The sequence below is a fragment of the Rhodnius prolixus genome, unplaced genomic scaffold (genome assembly GCF_049639745.1).
Source record: "Rhodnius prolixus isolate KJV_2025 unplaced genomic scaffold, Rpr scaffold_25, whole genome shotgun sequence".
NCBI classification, from domain to species: Eukaryota; Metazoa; Arthropoda; class Insecta; order Hemiptera; family Reduviidae; genus Rhodnius; species Rhodnius prolixus.
The window spans coordinates 661,224-687,745 of NW_027411585.1; the positions used below are offsets into that span (position 1 = coordinate 661,224).

Below are 26,522 nucleotides of genomic sequence, written 5' to 3' on the forward strand. Positions count from 1 at the left end.
TTTGCTCTTTGTCGCTTTTATGCTCAGACTTATCAGTTTCAAAAATATCTTGATAATAAAAGCTATGATTGATTCCCTCTCTAGGGAAGATCGAGCTGATGAGTATACATCATTGAAGAAAGAGTTAGAACAGGCCACCAAGAACTGTCGCATTCTTTCATTTAAATTAAGAAAAGCTGAACGAAGGGCTGAACAGTTGGATGCAGAGAAATTGGAAGCCGAGAGAAAGTGTAGAGAGGTAAAGAAAATAAAAATAGTTTATTTAAGAGTTATAATTTATTGGAAAAAGAAAAAAAAGAAGGTAAAATTCTTTAATTTAATGATTTTTATTATTAATAATGAACATGTAGGTGGCCGGCGGACAGGCAGGTTTGGACAAGTTAGAACGGATCAAGCAGCTGGAACATGACCTTAGTGTAGCTAACGAGGTGATTTATGGTGTCATTTTTTTTTATTTTTACGTTTACCACTTGGACCTTTCTTACCAGAAATGGATTTATGCATACTCGGCCTCAAATAATTTACTTAATTTGAGACTTCCTTTTTTTGCTCATTGATGCACAACTCACTGCGATTTCATTTCAAGATATTTTGTGCCCCTTTGTGCTATCATCAAAGGGGCCTGCTCCGCGACGTTAAAAATCATTTTGTGATCAGTTGCCAATTGGTTTGTGATTATATAGCGCGCATGTGCGATACCTGTACTTGTTTTATATTCTATTTAAATTGGAATTCTGCTAGTTACTTTGGGCATGCCGAAACAAATTTTTAAGAATTTTTTAAAATCCCGTTTTTTTTTGTTTTTTTTTTTTTTAAAGAAAATGAATGCAGCCTGCAGTGCATGTCCAGATTGCTAGTACGCAATTTAGCTGTATCATTGTATTGTTGTGAATAACACACATTCCTCTCTTGTTTTGAAGGCTGCTTCAAGATTGCAGAAAGATTTGGAAGAGGCGAACAGCAAGTTGAAAAACACTGAAAAGGATAAGAGTGTAACTACAGCAACACAGGTCAAAAAGAAGGCACCAAAATTGGGAAGTTTATCAAAAACATCTTCTGGCGAGGTATTTTTCAAGTTATTTTTTGATTTAATTAAATTATCATTATGAAATTTTGTAATATAATCTGTCTTTAAATTTGAAGGCAATTTGGATCAGCCGACCATGTGCAGTACCTTGGAATGTACCTAGACAAGAGACTTACCTGGAACCCCCATACGAGACTTAAACGTACCGAACTAAACAAACGATACAAACTTCTGGACTACACCAGACTACTCGACAAACGACGACTCTATACAGCTCTTCTCACACCAATATGGACTTACGGACTCGAACTTTACAGAACAAAAAAAATCCAACATCAATAGACTACAAACACTCCAATCCAAAATACTCCGCGCATAGTAGACGCTCCATTCTATATTAGCAACCACACAATACGTACAGATCTCCAAATTCCACTCATCTCCGAACTTGCCAAAATCCGATATAAAAATTTTCACCAAAAACTCTCACTTCATCCCAACCCTTTAGCTGCAAACTTGTCTTCAACTACGCTACAACCATTTCACAAACGATATTCCAAAGAAAAATATTATTTTCTAGCTCTTTCAACTCTGGAAATTCAGGGAGCTCCTCAGAAATCTATTTTGGAGTAATGATATTTTATCGCACTCAAAGATGCTGCATCTTTGGTCACTATCGATTCCATAATAGACGGTTAAGTTGAGGATTTTTTTTCTTTACCACTGAAACCTGATGAAAAAACCTCTCCACAATTATAACACTTAGTTCGATCATTCTTGCAGTGTATTAATTAAACACAAATAAATTTGTTTCCTACTAGAAAATGTCAAGAGAGTCGTTAACAAGAGGTGACTCCCAGGAAGATCCAGTCCAACTGTTGCGAGATCTACAAGACTCTCTGGAACGGGAAGCGGACCTCAGGGAGCAACTGAGATATGCTGAGGAGGAGGTTAGTTATCTATGACAGTGTTATCTTCTCTTGCAGTATTTTTAATAATTTTTTATGAAATGTTCTATCAGAACAGAAATTTAGCTTGATATTCAAAAATTTAGTTATTATGTTACCCTAACGCAATTTTTTTTTATTAAAATTATGATTTGTTGTAAGAGAAATGTATTGCGATTGTGCAGATTGTTGTTTAAGTAATGTTTAAATTGGTTTAATTGAAATAAATATTTTCCATGAATTGAAATACTCTTTCATGGATGCCCAAAGTTATCTCGGTTTTAATTAAACATAACGTTCAAGAAAAAATATTACTTACTCATATTCCAAAACAAGGATCATTTGCCATTGGGCAGATGTTTGATTTTTACTTTTCACAATGAGGTTTTAGACGAAATTGGTCACCTCTTCTAATTGGATTTTTTCACTTTTTAAGTTTTCCTAGCTTTTACAATTTTCTTTAAACATTTCTCGCTCAATGTGCAAATTTAAATTTGTAACTTTCATTGAGATGATTTTTCCAGGCATTTTTGGGAGGGATTTGAGATTAATGGTCTCGCTGTGTCATTCAGTGAAATCTGTATAGTGCTACTAGAAATTCAATCTGTCAGTAAAATTCCTATTAAATATGAAGAAGTTGTAAATTTTCCAGAGATAGCACTTTTAAGGAAAGCTTAAACCCACCTCTGTACCATGATCAGCTTTCTGCATCAAAACAAAAAACTAGGGAAATTTTTTAATTAAAGGTAATAGATTCATGTGCCTACGAAAGTTTAAGAAAATTGCCAGATACTGGACCCCCCAGGGCCAAGGAGTCTCCAATTCTCGACAGGAGTACTCAACACAAGCTTTGAGTTGACCTCATAGGACTTGATAGCCTGTAAGGCCACATGCCCTAGAAGATGACGGTCTCTGGAATTAACTACTTCAGTAACACAATGGTGACTAACTTCACCTGAGACTCCTTTTTTTGGAAGGCTAGTCTTCCTGGGTTTATTGAGATGGCTCAATAAACCCTAGCTCCCGCTCCTTGCTCCAACAGGAACCGTCTATGTACTACTGATACCACTACTTTTACGAGGGTTATGATAAAATGCAATGTACTGTTATTTTTAGAAGCGTTGTTCCTACCCATAAAGGGAAGAAATTTTTGGCATTCCATGTTTAATATAAACTATTTCGTATTATTTTTATCAATAGAAATTATTTGTAGATCTTACGGCTACAAGTGAGAAAGAAAGTGAACAAATGCACACCGGACATAATACCGATCAAACTAACTGGAGAAAGAAAATATCAGAGTGTAAAGGAAGGATTGAACTTCCTAGGATTAGACAGTCCACCAGAGCTTACAACGACTGCTGAAGATTTGGAAGCAAATGCAGTAAAAGGAGTTAAACAGGATATGAGCGTACAAAATGAAGAAATAAATTATTGTGAACAGTTTACACAGACTGAAATTCAAGAACATCGTATGACACAAACTGAAGAATATAGTGCTATTGAAATAAATGCAAACAATACAAAATGGACTCAGTGTGATCCTAAAAATAGAGATGTTAGTCTACAAACTGAATCCTTTTGTGGACTTCCCACGAATGATAGTGTAGATCGTATGACGCAGACAAATCCATCTTCCTCTAATTCTACATCTCAGACCATAGTCCTGGACATGAATCCTTGTTTGCATTCAAAGTTGTTGCCCTTTGGATCGTTACTCCCACATTCACATGTACTGTCACCTTTGGGAGCGTTGTTCCTACCTTTGCTAGGTAAAGGAATATTCAAACAAAATGTTAAATTGAAAAAAGTAAAAAGTTTAACGAAAATAAATGTGCCGTTCTAAAAAGACTAACTACATGGAAATCGTACTTCTGAATCCTTCTTTGTTGTCTAAACTTCTTGTGTTATCGTATGTTAAGTTGTCCAATAAAGTTATTGCGCAGTTGAAGACTTTCATTTTGAACTTAATCATAATAACGCTAAACATTTTTTTTTTTTTTTTTTTTTTTGTAAAAATATAATTTAATTTAAGGTAAGTTAACATTCGAGACATTTCATGCTCAGAAATTTTTGGGCTGATTTTAGAGGTAGAGTAAAAGGGCGAACACGATATAAATTTAAGATGTATTGTGGTACTGAGTTCGTCCCTGGCTTGGGCCCTAAAATTTATTTAGTAGTGTAATTGGAAAAATTCATAAAATTCTGTTACATATCCGCTTCCGTACACGACACTCGATCTGTAGTGGGGCGTAAAGTGCGCCTGAAAAAAAAGGTATAACTTTACTGATCAGGTGATTGATACGCGCAACAAACTCAAAAACAACATTCGGAAGAGAGCTTAACTTACCCCTCCATAAAACCTCCACATAAATAAAGTTCGCCAGAAAATTAGTAGTTAGGAATCTCAAAAAATCGATTTGGTAAAGTAGCATTTCCATTTGGCTTTTGTTCCGTAACATATTGTTGGGTCCTAAGGAGCCATCGAAAAGAAATATAAAATTTTAGCGACTTTCTGTTTTTCAATTACGATAATCCAAACATTTTGACCCAATTTATAAAAATCTTATTTATTCTAAATCAGCAGAACTTCAAAACGTTTATTCCCGATGAAAACAAAAAAATGAAAACCTTAATTGCATGCGTTCTCTAAAAACAGTAAGAGAAAGCAATGCTTAACGTCGAGACGCTTAAAATGAAACTTGACCAAGTTCACTAGAAAATTATCACAAAACCAAAGTGGAAATTTGATGAAAGGTAACTCTGCAGCAGTAACTTTGTGGACGACTGGAATAATTTTGTTATTACCATATGTATGGCTTCTATGTGTATAATTTTTTTTACTATATCCACCTATTTGAAAAATCATCTCCCTCGTGTTTTTCCTTTTTTAGTCCACCTAAATTTTAATTAAAACTTTCCATTTTGGGTGATATCCTGCCATTTTTGTTCTCAGGCTGAAAACCTTCGTAAGAAATCATCGCGAGTTGAAGACGATAACGAATCTTTGGTTTTGCAGCTTAAGAAAATGGCTACCAAAGCCAGAAGTAGGTTTTTCTATAGAATAATCAATCATATCTTAAGCTAGCTTAGAGTGTGTGTGACAAAAAGTCCCAGTTAATAACTAACTTACTTTAATTTCAATCATGATCTGTAGATTTATTTATTTTTTTATTAACGTGAATAGAAATTTTTAAATAAATCCGAGGTAACCAATTTCATAGAAGAATATATCCGAGTTGCTAAAATTTGTTTTTTACCATACATAGAAATTTTACCTCGAAACAATACTATTTGGGGCATTCTTGAATATAATATTTGTGTTGCTAAATATACGATTGTGTTTACTGCACTAACATCATTACTTTTAATTACTAATCTGACCTGTTGTTCCTTTTAAATAACATCACATTTGTAATTTCAACTTGAAGAGGCATTATTTTTTTTATCAAACCTAGGCCAACCAGATATTTATGTATACTCTCAAATGACTCCCTCTAAAGCTCTACCTAGGCATTCTAACTAGACCTCCAAATAAGAAGAATCTGAGAAGATCCTAGATAAGGAAAGTTTCCCTAACTCACGTAGGCGCTACCGAATGCATGTTCGAGGGTGGTTACTCCTCCAAATTAAGGGAACCATGCTGTCTAGGAAAATACATGGAAGAAAGAAAAATTCCATTAAGAAAGGGAAACCGGTAGGTTCTGTTCAGGCTTCAAATACGGTCAAATTTTATTTATAAAATATTGCCTTTTTAAGAATAACTCATCACGTTACACTCTCCGTAGCTCTGCTAACATGATTCCATTTGTATGTCACTAACAAACTTTTTCTTGCCGATCATTAATTCAAAAACTTCCTTCAGTATTTCAGAAATACGACTTCTGTTTCTTCATTATTGTTATCTAAAATGATGAATAATAATAAGAATAACATTAAATTGTAGTACTGGAAGATTGTTTTACTTATCAAAGTAAAACAGCCAAAAATGCAGACTTTTGCTATACTCCAGTAATATAATCCAATACAAAATATTTAGAAAAAAGTTTCAAATTTTTAACTTATATGCACTTATTTTAGGAATATTATTAAGTTTATGAAGGGAAGGGATTAGTTATGAGGTTAGCATACTGGACTCCCACGCGGAGGTCCCGGGTTCGAATCCAGCTGCTGACCCTTAGATTTTCTCTTCCTAGGAGCTTCTTACAGCTCACTGTCCGGTGATGGACAGTGTTGTCTGTAACGAGAGAACACTGTCCGGAGGCCGGCAGAGCACTGGAAAAAGCTCCGGGCGCTAATAACCTCAGCCGTTGATGAGCAAAAAAAAAAAATATTAAGTTTATGATTTTAATGACATCTTATGTCATTGTCATAAAAACTGTTACATTTGTTATTTCTTTTAAGCCCGACGTCCCAGTCCATCCCAACGTCTTACCCCTGAACCAGTTGAAAAAGATGAAGGTATATCCGACGATGACGATCCTTCTGAATTGAGAATCCAATTGGAACTTAATGAACAGGTTTGATTCATTCATAAAAAAAACATTCTGTCTAATATGTTAAAATTATTTCTTTTAAATAAAAAATTGAGTGATGATGCGTTTTATGATCTGTTCACCAGGAAGCTTCCGTGCTTAGGCGTAAAGTTAAAGAATTGGAAGGGGAAGGTGAACGACTGAAAAAGAAGGTTAAGGAATTGCAGGATACATTAAATTCTAAATCACCAGCATTAAGTAAAAAAGCGTTATTGAACACAGAGCCAAGTAAATCGAATGCCGTTTATGAACAAAAAATGAAGGTAAATATAAAAAAGTGTTTGTGGTGATTAACTTAATTAGGCTGCAGTTTGCCTGTGGTTCGTTAAACACGAATACCTCTGCAAGCTCTACTTGTCTAGTATGAGTTTTGTTTGAGTTTAGACGGATATTACCAACTAAGATTCCTGAAGAAGTTCAGTTCCTCTTAAGGGGACTAAAGTCATGCCCTAGCAGGGTGACTTTGAATATAATTTGAATTTATAATTATATAAGGACAAGAAAATACACCTAAATTAAGTCATTCACAACCATAATGTTACTTATCTATTGTGTAATAAAAATGTGCAGGTATTAGAAGAGGAGATGAGTGAATTAAGACTGAAACTAATTGAAAAAGGTAGGGAATGTGAGAGACTGCATGCGGAAATTTCATTAGCTACAAAAAAACCTAAAACATTACAGAAAAGCAAGTTAGTACTTGAAATTCATAAATTGTAAATAAAAAATTTGTATAACTTTTAAACTTTTATTTTTGTTTTCAGGTCGTTAGATGCAGATCCACAAACAGTTGACTTGAAGAGGCAATTACAGGTGATAGAAACTGAAGCTAACATATTACGAACAAAAACACAAACACTTGAATCGGAAAATGAAAAGTTGATGGCTGAAAATAAGAAATTATCTTTGCTAAGTGCGTCGAAGCGAGCTAGTTCTGTGGAGAGACTAAACGATTCAAAAGGTTTGGAAAAACAATTGGAAGAAAGCAATAGGAAGGTAAAAGAGTATTTCTAAATGGAGTTTAAATAGTTTAATGCAATAGATTGTTCTTTTAATAAACTTCTTTTCTATTTCAGATAAAAGAATTGGAAGCTGCAATGAAACCAATTGTAAACAAAGATGAACCAATACCCATTGCTGAAATGGAGAAGCTGAAAACCCAATTGAAAAAAGTAAAGTAATTAGTTTAATTATTCTTGAGAATACTAATATCTATACTTTAGTTAGCTTCGCATAGTTTACTTTTTTTTATTTTCAGTCGGAAACAGAAAGAAAAAAGCATGAAGACGCGCTAAAACGGCTGAGGGAGCAAGGAACCGCAGAAGCAGCTTCCTTTTATAAAAGCCGAACACCTAAAAAACCAACTGAAACGAGTACAAAGCTGCAACTGAAACGAATGGTCGAAGAAGTTGAAAATGAAATGAGTTAGTATTTCTACTATTCTCATATATAATTAATTCGAGGTGATCATTCGCGAAATGTGTGAATCGAGTTCTTGGCCACTACTCTTAGATTTTCTCTTCCTTTTTTGAAGGAGCCTTTAGAGTGATTGTGTAGTGATGGACAACGAGGAATCTTGGCCTGATACAAGCAGAGCACTGAGAGATGTTTAGAAAGAACACTAAATGCGATCTTAGAAGGCCCAGAAATGTCACTTGGAAGCGATCCGGACTTTATTAACGCTAATATCTGAGTATGATCCAGCCATTGCTAAACACTGCGGTTTCTTCTTTATTTTTGTTTCCATTCCACGGTGGTACAGAAAGGACAGAATTTCGTTGATACAAAACCAGAATTATTCAAAATTTAAATGAAATTGATATCCACAATTTGGGGGCAAATTTGATGAACCAAATTTGAAGTCTGAAATCGAAAAATTGTATTTAAAGCTTTGTTTTTATACTCGTTCAAGGCATGTTCACCTTTATTTCTAAATTTCTAGGTGAATTAATGGTAGTGCTTAAGAAAATGGAAGAAGAAAAAACTAAGGAAGTAATGGAGAAAACAGCTAGAGAAATGGATGCGCTCAAAGCAGAACTGGAGAGCACCAAGTCCAAACTCAGTCGTTTAACTAAAGATGAAAAAGATTTGAATGCTAAGAAAGAAAAAGACTTGGCCGATCTTAATAAAACTATTAAAGATTTGGAAAATGGTTGGTTTTGAGCAGAAATCTTATTTTGTTAAATTGTTTTAAATGAGATACAGTCTTCGAGTTCATTTTCTTTACAGACAAAGTAAAACTAAAGAAGGACGCTGATAAGTATAAAGCATCAGCGGAGAAGGAAAAGCAGAAACTACAAGATTCTCAGACGGAATTCGTCAATACCAAGAAAGATCTGACTACGGAAATTGAGAAATTAAAACAGGAAATAAGTAAGTAATTTCTATTCTTTTATCTGTGTATTTTCGCTGAACTGAACTGAAGTAGAGAGTGGTTGCTAAGACCACTCCTGCAATTCTTGCAGGATATTTTAGAAATGGTTGAACTAGAGTTTGTCGTACATCTAAAGCCAAGAATCTTGGAATAGGTACTCCTTTTGCGGGTTTTAACTGTTCTGAAATAGTGACAATTGAATTATTGTATCATTAGGCTGGTATTCGAATCAAAATCTCTAAAGATGAGCCTTTACTATAAGCGAGGGAAAGGGCATGTTAGTTAATTTTTTATCTTTATTTTGTCTACTTAAAGTTAGAGGCAAGGTCCGCAAAATTAAGCTAAATTGTAGGCCTGGATCGATTCCCGGTCTTTGCCTTGGATTGCACTTAATAGTTTGTGAGAAATTTATCATATTTCCTATTTGCGACGTCCATGACAACTTATCGGTAGATGGGCGTAAAATAGTCATTGTTCACCTTTTCAATGTTTAAATCAGGTCTCTAATCTCATAACTGGACAGACGAACAATTTGGCTAATTGACATACACTTAAACGTAAATAAAGTGTTTACCTGATTTTCAGAACAAAGCGCTCTCGCCCTAGGTGACATAGACTCACTAAAAAAGAAAATCAGTTCGTTAACTGATGAACTGGATGAAGAAAAAAAACAAACAGAAACTTTGGAAAAGCAATTGGACACAGCAAAGAAAACTGGTGCAGCAAGTACAAAATTAACGAAAGAGGTTAGTTAATATTTTTTGAACTTGAAGTTAAGTCAAATTAAAATTTGAAAATTAATTCAAAACTACTTTTTCCAGACGGAGGATAAAACAAAGAAAATTGAAGAATTAGAGAAAAAGGTAAGAGAAACTGAGGAAAAGTTAAAAAAGGCGGAAAAACTAGGAACGACTAGGAAAGAAAAGTTAACCAAACTAGAAAAAGAGGTCAGTAATCTGCAGAATAAACATGTCTGCTTTACCTGGCCTCAATATTATTGAAATACTTTTACTTTCACCTATCTTTTTATAGATATAAGAAGGTATTCTAATCGTGCAGATTTCCGGTTTTGCGTTTCTACGTTAATACGCTAACCGCATAGCTAATCCCTCCCTCTCACCAGCTTATTATTATTTTTTTTTAGAATTCAGAACTCAATAAGAAGATGGTTGATATTGAAAAAGAGAAGGAAACATTAAATGAAGAAACTAAGTCATTGAAAACTAAATTTGAAGAATCAGAGTCAAAGATTAAAAGTCTTGAGGAAGAAGTTGAAACAAAATCTAAGGAAATTAAGAAATTGGTAAGTAAAATTTATCTGGCGTCTAGAGCAGTCCGAATATTTATCAAGTAGAGGGAGTGATTTGTTTTTTACCATTCCCAAAGAACACGCCAAGTGCCCAAGTTCTGATGGAGACAAGAGTGACGGTAAGTTCTGAATAAATCTTGTTAACACTTCGCCAGCAGAACCAAATAATCACTTGGAGAAATTAAAGTACCTTACTCTTTCATGGTGCCACTTCAACTTCCTTACCATTTTGAGATAACGTACTTTCCAAATGTAACGTACAAGCACAATTCATCTTCTTTTCAGGAAAAAGGCGTGCACGAAAAAGAGGACGCTGTAAAAGAGACTAAAACAACTACCTCTAAAGCAACCAAAGAAATCAGTCAGCTAAAAGAAGAGTTGGCCTCAGCTAAAGCGAGCATAACTGAACTTACTGACAAAATTACAAAGGTAATATTAAAATTATTTTGCTCATTTCTTTCATTATTCGGAAGTAGCTTGTAAAAGTTTGCCATTTTCGTAGTACAGATTGGAGGTAGATGCAATTTATTCTTTAGAGCACGCTTGTACGTATGACGGAAAAAAAAACTTTGTTAGGGGTGCCATTATCTTTGGCCTCAAAGGAGTCCGAGTTCTCAATGAAGTTACCAATTCGGTACTAAAGATGCTTTTAGTAATCATGATTTTGTTCCACCCTAAATCTAGTGTTATGTATTTTGTAGGACAAGTTATTTTGGTGATTTTTTTTGTAGTAATGTGGGTTATGATTTAGAAGTGGCAAACAATTTTAAGATTTCAAAAGATTGGGCTTTCTTTAAAAGTTTTATGTAGTATGATCTGCACCCTCCTTTCATAAAGTAATGTAACAAAATCGAACACACTTCCTCTGCCAAAGTGCAATTAGATTTTTAATTTAATAGATATAGGATTAGAGCAGAAGTGTAGGGGTACATCGATTAACCTTTAAAATAATTTGATCTAGATTTTTTTTTCTCAGATTCTTCTGAGTCTAAAGAGCGGAACTGAGTTGAGCAAAACTATTAAGACTCTTTTTTAGACTTCAAACTTCAGCAGTACATTAAGTAATCTCATCAGTTCCGCAATATCACACCATCTTTGACAATGCAATTATTTTGTTTAGTCTCAATAGTTTTGATCATGAAACCACGTTAAGACCGAATAACATAATCGATACGAATTTCGTATCGACGATCCGAAAATCGCTTGAACTTCTTTTATAATTTTTTCTTTTACAAAAAAAAATCATTACTAATATGAAGAGTCAATATCTTGGCCTCAAAAGTTTACCGATTTCATCCATTCTTCCGCATGAATTTTCTCTTAAGATTTCCATCATTTCTTCAATTATTTTCTCGTATGTCTCAAATAAAGACTAACCTTTTAAACATGAACAGACTGAACAAGAACTGAAGACATCACAAGAAGAAATGGCAAAGAAGGAGAAACTGTTACAAAAAGAGATTGACGACTGGGAAAAGAAAGCGTCAGAGTTGGAAATGGATTTACAGGTGTTTTTGTTTATTATTTACAATATCCTTCATTATTATTAATTTTAGACTTATCTTTTCCCACTATGTATAGATGATTAAACGTTTTAATTTTATCAAAATATTTGTAGTAAATTGACTGTGATATGACAGCAAAAGATTAGTTTTAACAATGTATAAGAAAATATTTTTAGTAAGAATATTTTACCAGTTCTTTTATGAAATAATATCAAGATTGCAATATTTAGGAGTTAGTTTAATAATTATCGAAGCAGAAGGGCAAATAGTGGCTCTTTTTAAGACGAAACATCCGTAGGAATTTACAATCTACTCTTCTCCTTCCATTAGTTATAAATAATGCTAGATTAAATTTAAATAGTGATAATAATTTATTATTTTATTTTTAAAGGAAGCAAGTGGGGAATCTGCGGTAGGTTATTGTATATTTTTGTTAATCAATATTTCTATGTTTAACCTCTGCGTTGTCAAATAACTCTTAATTCAATAAGTGTCTATCGTCGCTCAAAAATAAATAAATACAAATAATGCCATCAATTTTTGTTTGTTTCAATGTTTGTTTTTTAAAGAAGGCCTAAATGAAGACTTAATTAAATAAGATATAAATGATGTTTTATAATACAAATGCTTTTACTTGTAAATAACCAGTTTGACATAAGAACTTTATCATTGTCTCTTCATTGTAATGTTTATCTGACATCAGTCTGACTTGCTACGTTCTCATCAAACCTTAATCTGTGTTTTTATGAGGGAATAAGGTTTATTGATGGCTTATTTAGAGTGTTACTACCCACCATATCCAAACAGAGTGTTTCTTCATTTATTTACTCAATCATTTTATAAATCTGACATGTTTCTTATATCATTCATACATTTCCATCGAATTTGAATGTCTGCTCTTTTACAGTTACTATGCAGAATCCCTCTTACAAGTTTTCCCTTTGAAGAAATAACTTGAATTTTTGTTTTGTTAATGAATCAATAAAAAGTTTTATCAAAATTTCTAGTAAAATAGTTATGGTATTTAAAAAAAAAATGTTTAATTGTAGTTTGAAGACTCAGAGCGGACTTTTTTTATTTCAGGATATTATTAAAAATGATTTTTGATGCCAAAATTTATGTAAATGATAGGTTTTTAAGAGAAAATGAAAATTTCGGTAATAAACTTATTGGCAAAAGTCAACCTGCTATCCAATTAATTTGAGACCTGGCTTTGAATTTATTTCAGTCATGTGATTGAGCCAGTCTTAAAAGGTTAACCACTATATTACCTCCAGAATTGAATTATGTTTTTGTTTTGCTTTGTGTACGTTCACAGTAAAAAGACGTTCCGCTACGTTTTACGGAAAATGTTTGTTATTTTCATGAATCCTCCACCATTCCATGCTCATTACTTAATGAAAGTGTGTGAGGTAGATGGTCGTTTTGATGATTCAGGTAAAAAAAAGTCGTACTGTTGATAAATATTTTGGAACTCCTAACTGTATTGAGTTTTAAATAAGAATGTAATTTTACAAAATAAAATAAAATGATATTTTTTTCCATAATGAGAGCTGTCAATAAACCTTTTTGATATGTGACCATGTTAATGTGCATGCTAAATTCATGTTGAATGGTGTAACAGATTCTAAATAAGAAAAAAAATTATTGAATTATCGAATAATGTGGCATATCTCTTAATTTACTTCGAAAAAACTTATCTATAATTTTGCATTTTAGGCTGATCGTAAGATGATGGACCGTTTGAAAGCTGCCCAAGAGAAGGAGATCAAAGCTAAAGATATTGAAATAGCTCAGCTAAGGACGAACGCGCTAACTGCTAATAATAAGAAAATCCAAGAAATGCAAACACAAATTGATAATTTGGATTTGGCTTTGGAAAGTGAAAAGCGTGAGTACGATGAGTTAACCAACAAATATGAGCAACTTGAAGAGGAACATGTTATTATGAAGGCAACTCTGGTTAAAGAGAAAGAGAAAGTACAAAATGAGCTTATAAAGACTGAAAATGACCTTGTAGATATTGAGGGTGAACTGAAAGCTCTAAGAGAAACTTATAATAGTAAGCAGGACAACTGGATTAAGGAGAAACTCAAATTGGAGGTAATTTATGTTCTATATTTCAAAACAAAAAGCTAAATACAAGTTTTTACAGAATGGGTAAATTTGTCACCTTATTTTTCTCCTTTTATGAGATTTGCTGTAAATTATGGCAACTATCCATTTCTATCCGAGAAGCTTGGATGAGTGCTATGAACAGTTAGTTTGGTTCTACTTTTGTCAAAGCTGAACGAGGTTCCAAGCTTCGAGTTGCGCATTCAGCGACCAATATTATAAAATGTTCCTCAAAAATGGATATTTAAATATGGATAGAAATGGAATGGATAGAATGATAGAAAAAGTGGATAAGAAGTATTTCTATGTAGAAGTATCTAATTATATGTATATAATTAGATGCCCCTGGTGTATTCGATCTTCAGTGCAAGTGAGTCGCGCTTTTCCAAGCCCACATTAGTCAGGAAACTATATTTACTCCAAGAAGCGCCTTGCAAGGGATCAAATAATTTTTTTAATGATTCCATGAATGTTTCCTCAACTTACAATGTACTCTAGTACAGATTTTTATTATTGGTCCATGTCTCTGTTCTCTATTCTCTCTTTCTAGTTTTATTCCACTGTTACAGAGAACACTACATTACTAATGGCAGATCCAAGATACTTAAACTTTTAACCTAATTCCCATTTATTGTTGTTGGATTGCCATCTGATGAGCTATATTCTTTTGTCTTTTCTATGAATATTTTTAATCCTCACTCCTCAATTTCTTTTTTAATGTCATTAACATGTAATTGATGTCCTCTCCAAGATTACGACAATGTGATGACTCTCTGCTGGCCTATTTACTCACCACCTCACCATGCCCTTCATGTTCACAGTGTGTCGAGATAAATGCCTCTCTGTAAACTTTGGTAGGGCAACTACTTAATAAATAATTTCAAACGAGAGAACCTTATACAGTTTACCATCATAAGGTTAATTGTAAGAAACGTGAGAATCGGCGGTATTATAATGATAAAAAAAATTAAAGATTTGTACAAAAACCTCCAATATATTGAGTTCTTAATGTTCAGGACATTAATTTGCCAAACCTGAAAAATTATATTTTTTAAAGTTAGGAGTGATCTACTCTGCTTAGAACACTAACGCTTCTCCTAACAACAGTTCTGCACTTCCCATCTAAAGTTAAAACATTATCACAGAAATTATTAATTTTTTTTTTTGTATTTAAAGGAAAAACTGAAAGAAACTGAAACGTTAAGTTTGGAAAAGACTAGACTTCAAGCTTTCTGTGATGAAAAACAATCCGAGATAGATCAGCTGAAGAAAGAAAGCCAAGGATTGACCGAGCAAATAGAGTACATGCGCAAAGAGGTTAACATTTATTTTGTAAATAAGTTGGGGAAATTAGTAAGGTTCAATATCATGGGAATTGATGTTTATTTATTTTATTTTTTAAATTAAAATGCAACCAAAAACGCTTAACCTCCACGTAAATATTTATTTATTTTTATTCAGTTTAATGCTTTTTCGAGAGATAGCTTTTCACTAGTGGGTTGTAGAACCCTTTAAGGTCTTTTTTATCTTAAACATTTAAGAGGTTAACATTAACATAAGTGGTGAATGATGAGCTATGTTTTATTATTTATTATTCAATTTTAAGTTAATTTAACTCATTTAAATGAGTTTTTTAAGTTTTGTAACTTTCGATAACAGAATCCTAATTAAATCTATTTCCAGAGCGAAGATTTAAGAAAACAGGTTGAAGACTACGATAAAGTTTCCAAAGTCCAAAGGAGTATGACTGCTGATGTGACTTCTTTAGAAGAAGAATTGAAGGAATACAAAACTAAGTAAGCAGTATGGTTTATTGTATGAGATGAAATAAAATTATGGTCTGATACACTTTCTTTCTCCGTATAATAGACATTCTTTGTAGCTAGTATTCCGAATTGAGATTCCAGAGATAATATACGTTTCAAGGTCTGCTGAGTACGAAAAAAAGGTTTTTAGAAAATGGTCTGTATGTGAAAATCGTAACTTAGATTTTGTACTCCCAGATAACTGACAGAAAGTTAATAATTTAAACTCTTCATCCGGAAGTATTCTGCTAATTGGAATTTCCAGTTTTTGGAAATTTTCTATGTATCGACTCCTGAGATTTTGTTTCGACGTCATATTTCTAATATGCATACAACTTTTATTTTATATATTTTTACAGAAAAATACATTTTCGTGCTGTGAAATGCCATCACAAGAATATGTTCATATCCTATAGTTTCAAACCGGTATTGAAATAACCAAGTATTCTTAATTTCAGATTAGTATTAGCAGAAAAGGCCCGCAAAACAGACGTAGCTAAAATGAAAATGCGTTATGACCAACGTATATCTGTGATACAAGATGAGATGCTAAGTCTACAGGGGCAAGTGGCCAGATTTAAAAGAGAACGAGATTCTTATAGACACATGATGGAAGCTGCGCAAAGGAATATATCTGAATTGAAAGCGTCCGGGTTGAACAGCGGTACCATATCGAGTCGTTCTTCTACGGACGGTGATGATCTCAGAACACACGTAGCACAACTAGAACAGCAGATCAGCTGTTTAGAAGATGAACTATCAGAATCTAGGATTGAAGCTTCTCGGCTGAGAACCGAATTGGTTTCAGAACGTTCAGCTTGGGAGGTGAAGTTATCTGAGCTCAATTCCAAACTGAATGAAGTAAGTCAAAATAAGCACTTAAGGTGATTTAAGAGATGCTGTGGCCGACGTTAGCTAAAGTTCAGTTCCTTTGATTAGCTCGAAGAGGAGAAAATACTCAGCAGTGGGCGAACAAAGATCTCTGGTCTCAAAACTAGAATGGAGCTTGCCTGGCAGAAAGAAAGAGAAGAACAGCACAGACTCTTGCAAGAAACTTCAACTTTGGCCAGAGATCTTAGACAAACATTGTTTGAGGTACAATACTAGTTTTTTCTTTTTTTAATCATTATTTCATAAATGATTCAATATCTCATACCAAATTATTAATGTAACAAATTTATTAACTTAAGAAACCTTTCGTAATTCACCAAAAAAAAAAAAAATCCTCTGTGCATTAAATGTTTTTCTTTTTTACCTTAGCATTTTTGGATTCTATAAATGTACAATTTATTACTAATAGTCTAGAAAATAACATCACTATCAGAATGGCTTGCTAGATAGATTTATAATTTTATTGCCTCCGTCTTTGTTTTATTAAATGTGCGGCAAGTTTATATATTGGTTTGGAATGTGCAGGTGGAGAGGGAAAGAGATCGAGAACGTCTTGAATCGAAGAGACGGCTGGATCAGCTGAAGAAGACCAACGAAGAAGAACAAGAGGAAATTAGAAAAAAATTAACGGAAGTAATAATTATCTTTTAGCTTGAACATTTTATTTGCAACTGTAAGAAGAATTGCTCACTTTAAAAAATTCACTTAATTTTCTAGATGCAATGTGATCTCTTGGAACTAAGAGATGCTCATGCAAAACTGCGTACAACCAATGAGAAATTACGTCGTGAAAAAGATAAAAATGAGCGTGAGAGGGAATTACTGAGGCAGTCGTTAACGATGAAGAAACGTGCCGAACAGGAAGAAGAGCGGCAGATAATCAGTGTTTATCAGTTGGTGGAAGAATTAACAGTTTTAGCTCCAGATCTATTTCCGTCCAAACCAAAACAATCTGCTACGATGCCAACACCTCCGATTAGGAGAAAGGTAACAATAAATACACTGATTTCCTACCTGCCTTATTATGAGATCTCAGAGCAGAAATTTAATCTAAGACATGAATCTATGTAAATTTATTAAAATTTTTACAGGGACCAAAATCAAGAGAGGCATCTCCTAATCTCGAAAGAAAAGACTACAGTAGAGGTAGGTCTGAGCTTCATTTCATGACGTTTGCTAGTAAACGGGGCCCAACTGGAGTTGGTGAAACCTACAGCTGCCCCTGGAGCGAATTCGACCGGCACAATAGATCTACGAATGTCCCTAATACAACTTGGTTACCCAAAGCCGAACATTTTGCAAATTACGGTGCCAATCTTCTTTTCAGCAGATCAGTCAAAGTTGCTAAAAAAAAATCTAATCACAGTTTTAAAGTTCTGGAATATTCACCTTTATCAAATATAGCTATTGTGTAATTTATAATGAAAAGCCTGATAAGATGAACTTTTTGGTTATATTCAAAATATCATCTTATTATCATAAAACATAAATGATTCATTTCTTCAGAGTCATCTGTTGGTCGTGAAGATGCAAAAACTCATGAAGTACAAGAGATAATGAAACGTCTGACCGAAGCTGCAAATCAACTGAGAAAATGCCAGACCGAAGAAAAAGAATCAGAAAGGACTAGACGGTCTTTTAGTTCTTATAGGTAACTATTGTATGAAACTACCTTTCATTTAATTAGTTCCCTGATGGTTGCTAATGGTGCTTTTTGTTACGTAAATGTATTTATTTATAAAACAAAAAAAATTCGTTAGGTCATCTTCCATTGAGTCGGACGGTGGTGTGGAATCGCTGAATTCAGTCAAAAGAAGAAATCTTCAGAAAAAAGGGCCCGCACTGCGGAAGAGTTTATCACTAGAACAGACTTCTGCCCAGGAAGAGGTTGGTAGTTTTCCTTTTTTCAGTTTACTTGTTCTTACCAAAATAGAAGGATGTATTGTACGATCATGTTCAACTTTCTGTTTCAAGAAAGTACCTGCTTTGAAGAGTCTAAAATGAATTTCTCGATTTTCATTAATCTTTCTGTATTGAATGTAAACATGCAGTACGATAACTTTTTTACCTAATATACATTTCCCTAGAATATTCGTATGACTCTTGTAGGAGATAGAAAAGTTACGCTAACGATAAAGGTACTATTTCAGTAAAATGTACTGTTCTCTCGTATACATTATAGAGATGGGTCAAATGATTTCTTAAATTCAGTGTTTAAAGAAAATTCCTCCACCTTCCGGTTGACTACACAGACTTTTTCACTTTCCTTATATCTTCTCAAAAATAACTCCTACGATTACTTCGTACTTACATTATTTCCAACTTCCTCATTTTTATTTATGATTACTAAGAATGGATAAAGTAAGTAATTATTTTGCTTAGAAAATTTAATAAGCGTTTTGGAACAAGAGCGGAGGGCATAATAACCCATCAGGTCATTGCAAAAAATAAAAAAAAAATAAGCGTTTTTGTTATTGTTACAGGCAATATGGAGTGTCGATGATGAAGGAAGTATGACCAGTGTCCAGTCATTAGAGGAAATGGAGAAGTTTCGTCGAGGATTGCACATGAGAGATCCCAGTTTAGACAGGCAAGCAAGTTTTTTTTTTTTTAATTTCTAGTCTTATATTCTTAAGAAAGTTTAGATTTTGGTGTTTCTCAAAGGGTTTTCATGAAATTTTGAAAATGTCAAATTTTAATTTTTCCCCCCTCCTTTTGCAGTCGGCTTTCAGGAGGTTCAACTCAGAGTGAAGTCCTTCCAAGCTCAGATAAAAAGAAAAAGTTGGGATTATTCGGTAAATTAAAGAAGCTCACTAAGTCCAGAAGTATAGACCACGACAGTGAAATGGGCTCCACTGGACATGTAAGCGAAATCAGTTATAAAATAAGCATTCCTTTTATTTTAATTATGAAAGCAATTTATTAAAAGAAAAGCGTAATACATATACCTACTTCTTGCAAAATAAAATACTTTCACTTGAACAGTGACTATCAGCAGGAGATTCGCTTTTTTGGTACCTTTATACATAATGCAAAGGCAAGATAGTTTTTTATTCACTGCTAAATAGCAGATGCAAATGCGGACAACTTAAGTTGTGATCGCTTCGGATCAAAAACAGTTGATGCATCACCGGTTCTGTGCCGTCAGCAGTTTAAAATCTCGAAAACATAGATTTAAGCATGACCTTCTGTACGCATTCATTCTTGAAATTAAGATGTTACTAATCCTATGTAACATGTAACAGTTTGATCCTGGATCTGACACAAGTCTTGCAGACGACAAGAGCAATCGACAGTTTAAAGATAAATTTAGTGGGATGTTCAAGAAATCTGGTTCAACTTCTCGCGGTAACAGGTAAGCCGTTATTTTAAAGAACTTTTTTAGTAAATTATTTTGTTTTTAATTTTGGTACCGTATATTAATTTTTCAAAAAAGCTTTTGCTTTCAATGCTGCATGAGACCTTATACAAGCGTAAGTATATTTGGATAAAACAGATTTAGCTTAATCTCATAATAGTGTAAAATTTGAAAATAACTTATTTTAGTTTGGATAAGATTATATTAGACGATTCTGTAACCACAGACATTGATCCTGAAGTGTCTTATTTGCCTGTACCTTGTACGACTATTAGGCGGTAATTTGTCGTACATTCCTGGGTCTGTTTCTGAAATATTCGTAATTTAAACACGAAAGTAAAGAATTTTTGTAAAACAAAAAATCAAAACAGTGACATAAAGTGGTATTTCCGATTGAGTAAGTTTTCATCAAGTTAAAAGTTTTGGCCAACTGATTGAACAGTTTAATCATATTTAAAGTAGTATCACTCATTATCCCTTACGCTGCAGTGTCACTTTAGTCTACGTACAACCCCTGACGCAGAAGTGCCCTTGATCAGTGTCTTTAAAAAAATGTTTCAAGCAAATATAGGATTTTATGGGTGTAATGAAGGTCAATTCCAGCGATAAAGTTTAAAGAAAATCGTTTTAATAATTTCAGAAAAAGCTCTGTAAAATGTTTCTTCCGGTGAAAGAGTTTGACCTCCAAGTTGCGGCTACGGAAGTATCCTGACAAAATATGAAGGAGCTGTTTCTAAATAACTTTTTCGGATTTCCGGTAAAATCTCAATTTTACGGTTTTGACTCAATAGCTGTACATAACACTTACCGTAGGCAACCTCATGGGAATGAGAGAATTTAGGACAACTTTCCGATATTTGTAGTTTCCTATGTACAATTAGTAAAATGATACGAGTTATAGTTATGAATTTTCAAAATATAAATTTTCAGCGTGGAGCGTAGTTTGAAACCACCTCCATCTCCCAAGAGTCCCAGTGATTCAACTCAAAGACCTTTAGTGAGCAGTTCGTCAAGTGTGGTGAGTACATCCACTTTAAATGAAATAAATTATTTGTAACTGCTTTCATGGTTTCTAATCTTGTGTTTATTGTTTCATAGTCAGGAGAAAGACCACTTACCAAGAAACCTCCGAGTACAGCTCCTGTCCAGAGAAAAGCGAAGAAATAGTAGTGAATTTCTAGTCGAATTAATTTAATTTTATAATTCTCTGATGGAAAACAAATCATTAATTTTTCATTTATTTTATTGCTCCATCATCTTTTATTAAGTTTTAATTGTTTAAGTTTTTGACTTTTTGTTTTCTTTTTTTTGTAAATACGAGAAATGAACCTCTACAGAACTGGGAGATCTAGTTCTGTTACTTAAAGGTTGGTTTTCCATTTGTACATTATTATAAGAGAGGAAGAAGTAAAACTCTTTGTTCCAATCGAATGCACTTTTTGGTTTGCCTCCTCACTATAGTAACGCTACAGAAAGAGCATTTATTATTACAAAAAGAAAACTTACCGTTTTTTAGAAGACCTGTAACTTATCCATTACAGACTAACTAGCTCCAAGCAAGAAGGGGTAAGCTGTCGGTGTAGAGCAGTATGGAGTGCAGGGTTTTCATAGGTAATTAGAGAATAGAACTAAATGAGATTCTGGTAGGCCCGCCCTAATCTCAGTTTTACTTTTGGATTCCAGGTTTGTCTTCTACCGTGTTGTTAAACTAACTCTTTTGAACTCCTCAGAAATAACCGATAAATATTTACAATACAACTATAAAACTTGGAACGGAATCAGCCCACACTTTTTAAACGACATGAACTGAAATAACGCTTATCATCTGATTGGGGATACTGTTAGACATGATAAACGATTAAAATTAACGCTTCACAATGAAGTACTTATTGTCAATGTGCTACTGAAACAGATTTGGACTAGTTGAAATGTGGGGGTTCAGTCAAATCATTCCAATTCCTACCGCTCTACAAGTACTGCAGTTGAAATTCTACGTCGTATAACAAGTGCTCCATACTACTCAACAGAACTACGCACCACAACCTAAAAATACCTTATATTTAAGACCATACTCCTGTTACAAGGAATTCCACTTTCGCTTCTTTGACTCTTCCTGACAGCCACAACCGTTGACCCAAGGCAATGCTGGTTTGCGATTTTCCAGTAATAATAATAAAATCAATAAAATTATTATAAATTAATAATAAGAATGTTTATTTCAAATAACTTTTTTCACAAATCCTAGTCAAGATAAATTTGAACAGCTCTAGCTGCATGGCGAAACATCAGTTCCAAAAAGAGATGGGTAATATGAGATCAATTTCTTGAAATTCAGCGTGCAATTTATGCTTAGCGCAAAGAATCTTAAAGATGATGTTATTTGTTTATTTGTCATCTTCGCTTGTTGGTACACTATTATCAGTATCTGTTACGAAAATATCTGATATATTTTTATCAGGTAAACTCTCTGGAATATTTTTATCGATGAATTCATCTTCATCCTATAAGAAGAAATATGTCAGATTATTAAGTATTGAAATTCGTAAACACTTTTGGGTTGTTTTTTGGAAAATCGAGGTACAAAGACAGATGGCAAGACTCCGAGCCTGCTTCAACCCAGTTTCATTCAGAAAGAAACTTTACTTTGATGATTTGGAGATAAGGAGCAGGTATGTGGTTAAAGTAATGAAAAACATCTAACCAAAGTGATTTTATTATATTATAGTTTTAATTTTTTTTTTAATTCAAAGAAATTCTACAAATAATTACAAATACCTCTAACAATCTTAGTAGAGAATCGAATTTATATAATCACTAACTTACAGGTCTCTTTGGGCGAGATGTACTATCCTTACCATCCTCATCAGGTATTTTATCCAGTCCCTGCAAGAAAAAGAAATCTGACTGTTAAATTAAAAAAATAATAATTTTCTGAGAATCATGGTTGAAGACATTACTTCAGCCAACTTCTTGACAAGCTTCTCCAGAAAGCCACTTTTAAAACTAAGAGCTTACAAGCAATCTTATTTTCTACTATGCGAGATCTGTAAGCATAAAGGTTTTGTTAAACAAAAATAAGCAGTATGAACCTTCTCGTCATTATTATTCGTAAATATCAAGTTCAATTTGCGTATTCCCATTCTCCCATTATAAATGATTTCATCATTGAGAAATATTTTATTCCTTTACAAGCCTAACTTTTCAACACATTTTTGGAATTGATTCTAAACCCTAATTTCGACACCTTAAAACCTAAACTAAGTAATCCTGAAGATGATAGAGATCGTAGAAATTTAGTCTGTTAAGCAATCTCTTTACACGTTTCTCTTGAAGTGAATATCATCGAACAAAAATGTGCAGACGTTCAAATGCTTTAAACAAATATTTTCACATTTTAGTGAACTTAACCAAAATAAAATGAAAATGTGGCTTCTACAAAAGGGTTTGAAGAATGACCTTTGTTTTTCGAACCAAATTTTGAAGCAAAATGAGAAAAACAAATCACCATGTAATGCAAATTAATTGCTATCTTCAGCTAGGTGTCACAAAGAAAACAGTAGTTTCATAAAATAGTTCATTCAGGCCTTCTAAAATGTTTTTTCGACAATTTTTGAAAAATATAAAAATACCAAAAATAGTAATACCTGCATTATGTAAGGATTATTGGATAATCTCGTATCTCTTAAATATAAATCTTTATTGAAAACTGGGCTTATTCCTCTTCTATAAGGCTGCAATTAAAGAGAACGTTTTCATCATGAAATCACTCTAAGTACTAGAATGTTGATTAGAAGTTACTTACATTACCACTGTAGATAAATTTGTGAAAGTAATAGTTAAAGACTGATGGAAAAGTCATTGCTGCACAGATAATACCTGCAGCAGGCAATATTTCGTACCACATCTTCCCTGTTTGAATGAAGTACCTCAAAAAATATCCTAAGAAACCTCCTTGTATGTTATACAATAAGAGAAACTTAAAAAAAGTGTTACCAATAAAATCAATCTGAATATTACCTTAGAAAAATCTAAATCTAAACTTAAAAAATCTTAAGAAAGGTGTACTTTTAAACATAGTAAGAAGATTGCAACATTCATTTAAGGCATTTTCTTTTCTGTTAGAATTCGCGCATCGGGAAGGGGCACTGTTGAAAAACAATTAGTTCTAATCATCTGTTTTAAATAATCCAATTACATTTGTAAAGTTGGTGTTGAAATGCCATTTTATGTAAAAATAAGCAACTTTGCCCTGAGGAAAACTTGTACTAAATTCTCTAACCATGTTTAAATATAGTACATTACTCTGCCAGTCGTTCTGAGACTGTCATTCGGACTGTCTAGTCATTCAGAATGATCTTGTAGGGTTTCATATCACCTATTGTCCAGTTGTTGGCTGTCCAGTCTATTCTATAGTTAGCAGCCGCGGCAAGTATGATACGAGACAAAATGGGTTGACTCTCAAGTCACCTGGGTTGTTGACAACAACGCTACGTACTGAAATGTTTTATTCGAGCACTTGAGCCACGTCTAGAGCTTTAGACAAAAAAGACTTCAATAACCCTCAGTTGTTAAGGTGCCTTAATCATAAAAAAATAAAATAAAAATAAAAGCAATTTTCTGTAAAGAAAAAAAGGAAAGTAATGACTATTTTTCCAGGTGGGCTTTACGTCCAACTATCAATCAGGTATTGTGGACGGAGGCGAGTTGTTATCTTACCTCTGACCAGTGTAGACGTATTTTATGTGCTCTCTTGAATTTTTGTTTTTTTTGTTGGTTTGAAGTTAATTTTTTGTAATATTTTTGTGTATAAGTTGTGAAACGTGACATTGTCATTCAAAAGAAGTATTTAAACTAAAATAGTATTAATAATTAATAGTAAAAATTGGAAGAAATCAAGTCAAGGTCAAAGACGGTGTAGTTAGTTAGATGTGTTTAGTGTTGGTGACTCTGGTTTCTTATTGTTTCCAGTATTTGTACTGAACTTTGTTTGGATAAACAGGTATTTTTTTAAACATTTCATAATACGGGCATATTCTTTTCTTTTTTTTATATTCTTTGCGAAATTTTAACAATAATTCTCAATAATTTTTTATGAACTTAAGTAACGAAAATCTGGAAAGTATTAAAAGTCCGTTAACAACACCGAAAAGTGTGAAAAGACGTAGAAGTCAAAATTCCCCTGAACTGGAATTAGTAGGAAGTTTATCAAAAAAACAAGTAACAATGAGTTCTCCGGAAATGGTTTGTGTGTCTACAGAGCAATTAATGAATATAATAAGTAAAACGTTTGACCAGAAAATGATTAATTTGCCGTCAAAAGATGACTTTAAACACCTTGAATGCAAAATTGAAGCATTAGTAAATGAAAATATTTCTGTTAAGAACGAAATAAAGATGTTAAGGATTGAAAATGACAATCTAAGGAAGCAAATGAATATAATTGATAATAAATTAAGAAAGAATAATGTAATTGTTCGAGGGCTGGTGGTTGAAGATGGTGCAAATTTAAAGAAAAGTGTTGAAGATATTTGGCAGAATGTTTTAAAAGTAGATTGTTGTAAAATTAATAATGTTATACCAATTGGAAAGATAAAGGAAAATAAACAGTTCTTAGTTCAAATGGATAGCGGTAATAGTGCTATAAACGTGCTGAAAAAAGCAAAACTATTAAAAGGAAGTGGCATTTTTATTAATCAAGATTTGTCTGCGTATTCTAGAAACAAGAGGTCTAAATTACATAAACTTCGAAAAGAAATTATGCGCCTCAATCCTACTCTCAAAGCCCGATTGCGAGATGATTATCTGCTAATAGGAAATGTACGCTTTGATTGGTCAGATGGAAATGAATTAATAGTAGGAAATGTGAATGGTGAGGAAATGTTAAGCAAATTGGTAGGTGCAGATATATCGGCCGCTGTTCGCCTAATAAGCTCACACACGAACTCAGATAAATGAGAAGAGTCTGTCTGTCAAGTTCAGAATAAAAATGATGGAAAGAGTGAAAAATATGTATTTAGAATTTTATCTTACAATATTGCAGGACTTAGCAGCAAGAGAAATGATTCCAGTTTTTTCAGATTTATCAAATCTTACGATATATTCCTTTTATTTGAAACTTTTATTACCGAAGATAAGATCAGCGGATTGGACTATTTATTTGATGACTTCAAGTTATCCTGGATACCAGCTTCTAAAAACTCAACTTACGGTAGAGGCAGTGGTGGTCAACTGTTGGGAATTAATTTGAAAAGTCCTATTGCTAATATTGCTTCGTTCAATAAAATAGGTAATTTCGAGGTCATTTACATTAATAGCGAAACTATAAATGTTTGCGTAATTCCGATCTATCTGAACTATGGCAAATGGGATGAAGAATTTAATTGTTTAAAAAGTAGCCTGTATGAGAATACTTTGACCAATTTGATATTAATTGGGGATTGCAATGCGCACATAGGAGAAGCCCAAGTACTTCCTGCTCAACTATTGAACCAATCACAATGTGCCCTAGCTAAAAAAAGGAGGTCGAAAGATTCCAAAATAGACTCTAGAGGTAAGCAATTTCTCGAAATGTGTGAAGATGAAAATTTTGTTATACTTAATGGACGCACTTTGAATGACCAAAGTGGCGAATACACATATATTTCAAAAGTTGGATG

General features: G+C 33.3%; 2 protein-coding genes across 8 annotated transcripts in view; one reads left to right on the top strand and one right to left on the bottom strand.

Annotated features, from left to right (window-relative positions):
- Positions 1-21,297, top strand: part of LOC141448390 (uncharacterized) — a 37,024-nt gene extending 15,727 nt beyond the window's left edge. For 2 of the 7 annotated variants that reach the window (XM_074116733.1, XM_074116737.1), the window contains 34 exons: positions 85-238; positions 351-428; positions 921-1,064; positions 1,849-1,977; positions 3,188-3,746; positions 6,379-6,494; positions 6,596-6,772; positions 7,080-7,201; positions 7,274-7,505; positions 7,586-7,681; positions 7,768-7,933; positions 8,452-8,661; positions 8,739-8,882; positions 9,469-9,629; positions 9,705-9,830; positions 10,028-10,186; positions 10,478-10,621; positions 11,587-11,700; positions 12,089-12,109; positions 13,417-13,800; positions 14,989-15,129; positions 15,496-15,608; positions 16,076-16,478; positions 16,557-16,712; positions 17,034-17,141; positions 17,226-17,495; positions 17,600-17,654; positions 18,015-18,159; positions 18,269-18,395; positions 18,992-19,098; positions 19,230-19,371; positions 19,754-19,863; positions 20,797-20,884; positions 20,965-21,297. In XM_074116733.1, coding sequence (XP_073972834.1) covers positions 85-238; positions 351-428; positions 921-1,064; positions 1,849-1,977; positions 3,188-3,746; positions 6,379-6,494; positions 6,596-6,772; positions 7,080-7,201; positions 7,274-7,505; positions 7,586-7,681; positions 7,768-7,933; positions 8,452-8,661; positions 8,739-8,882; positions 9,469-9,629; positions 9,705-9,830; positions 10,028-10,186; positions 10,478-10,621; positions 11,587-11,700; positions 12,089-12,109; positions 13,417-13,800; positions 14,989-15,129; positions 15,496-15,608; positions 16,076-16,478; positions 16,557-16,712; positions 17,034-17,141; positions 17,226-17,495; positions 17,600-17,654; positions 18,015-18,159; positions 18,269-18,395; positions 18,992-19,098; positions 19,230-19,371; positions 19,754-19,863; positions 20,797-20,884; positions 20,965-21,033 — 5,470 coding nt within the window. In that variant the 3' untranslated portion in view covers positions 21,034-21,297. Of the gene's footprint in view, positions 1-84; positions 239-350; positions 429-920; positions 1,065-1,848; positions 1,978-3,187; positions 3,747-4,930; positions 5,022-6,378; positions 6,495-6,595; positions 6,773-7,079; positions 7,202-7,273; positions 7,506-7,585; positions 7,682-7,767; positions 7,934-8,451; positions 8,662-8,738; positions 8,883-9,468; positions 9,630-9,704; positions 9,831-10,027; positions 10,187-10,477; positions 10,622-11,586; positions 11,701-12,088; positions 12,110-13,416; positions 13,801-14,988; positions 15,130-15,495; positions 15,609-16,075; positions 16,479-16,556; positions 16,713-17,033; positions 17,142-17,225; positions 17,496-17,599; positions 17,655-18,014; positions 18,160-18,268; positions 18,396-18,991; positions 19,099-19,229; positions 19,372-19,753; positions 19,864-19,944; positions 19,982-20,796; positions 20,885-20,964 lie in introns of all 7 variants that reach the window. The other 5 variants (XR_012454994.1, XM_074116738.1, XM_074116735.1 and 2 more) reach the window with 5 other exon arrangements.
- A 756-nt stretch (positions 21,298-22,053) lies between these two features.
- On the bottom strand, positions 22,054-23,834 carry ND-MWFE (NADH dehydrogenase (ubiquinone) MWFE subunit). The gene is made up of 4 exons (XM_074116752.1): positions 23,669-23,834; positions 23,511-23,597; positions 22,690-22,749; positions 22,054-22,367 (listed from the first exon to the last, which is right to left on the bottom strand). Exons 1-4 carry the CDS (start codon positions 23,768-23,770, stop codon positions 22,251-22,253), a joined length of 366 nt encoding a protein of 121 aa, XP_073972853.1. The 5' UTR covers positions 23,771-23,834; the 3' UTR covers positions 22,054-22,250.
- Between the last annotated feature and the right edge of the window lie 2,688 nt (positions 23,835-26,522).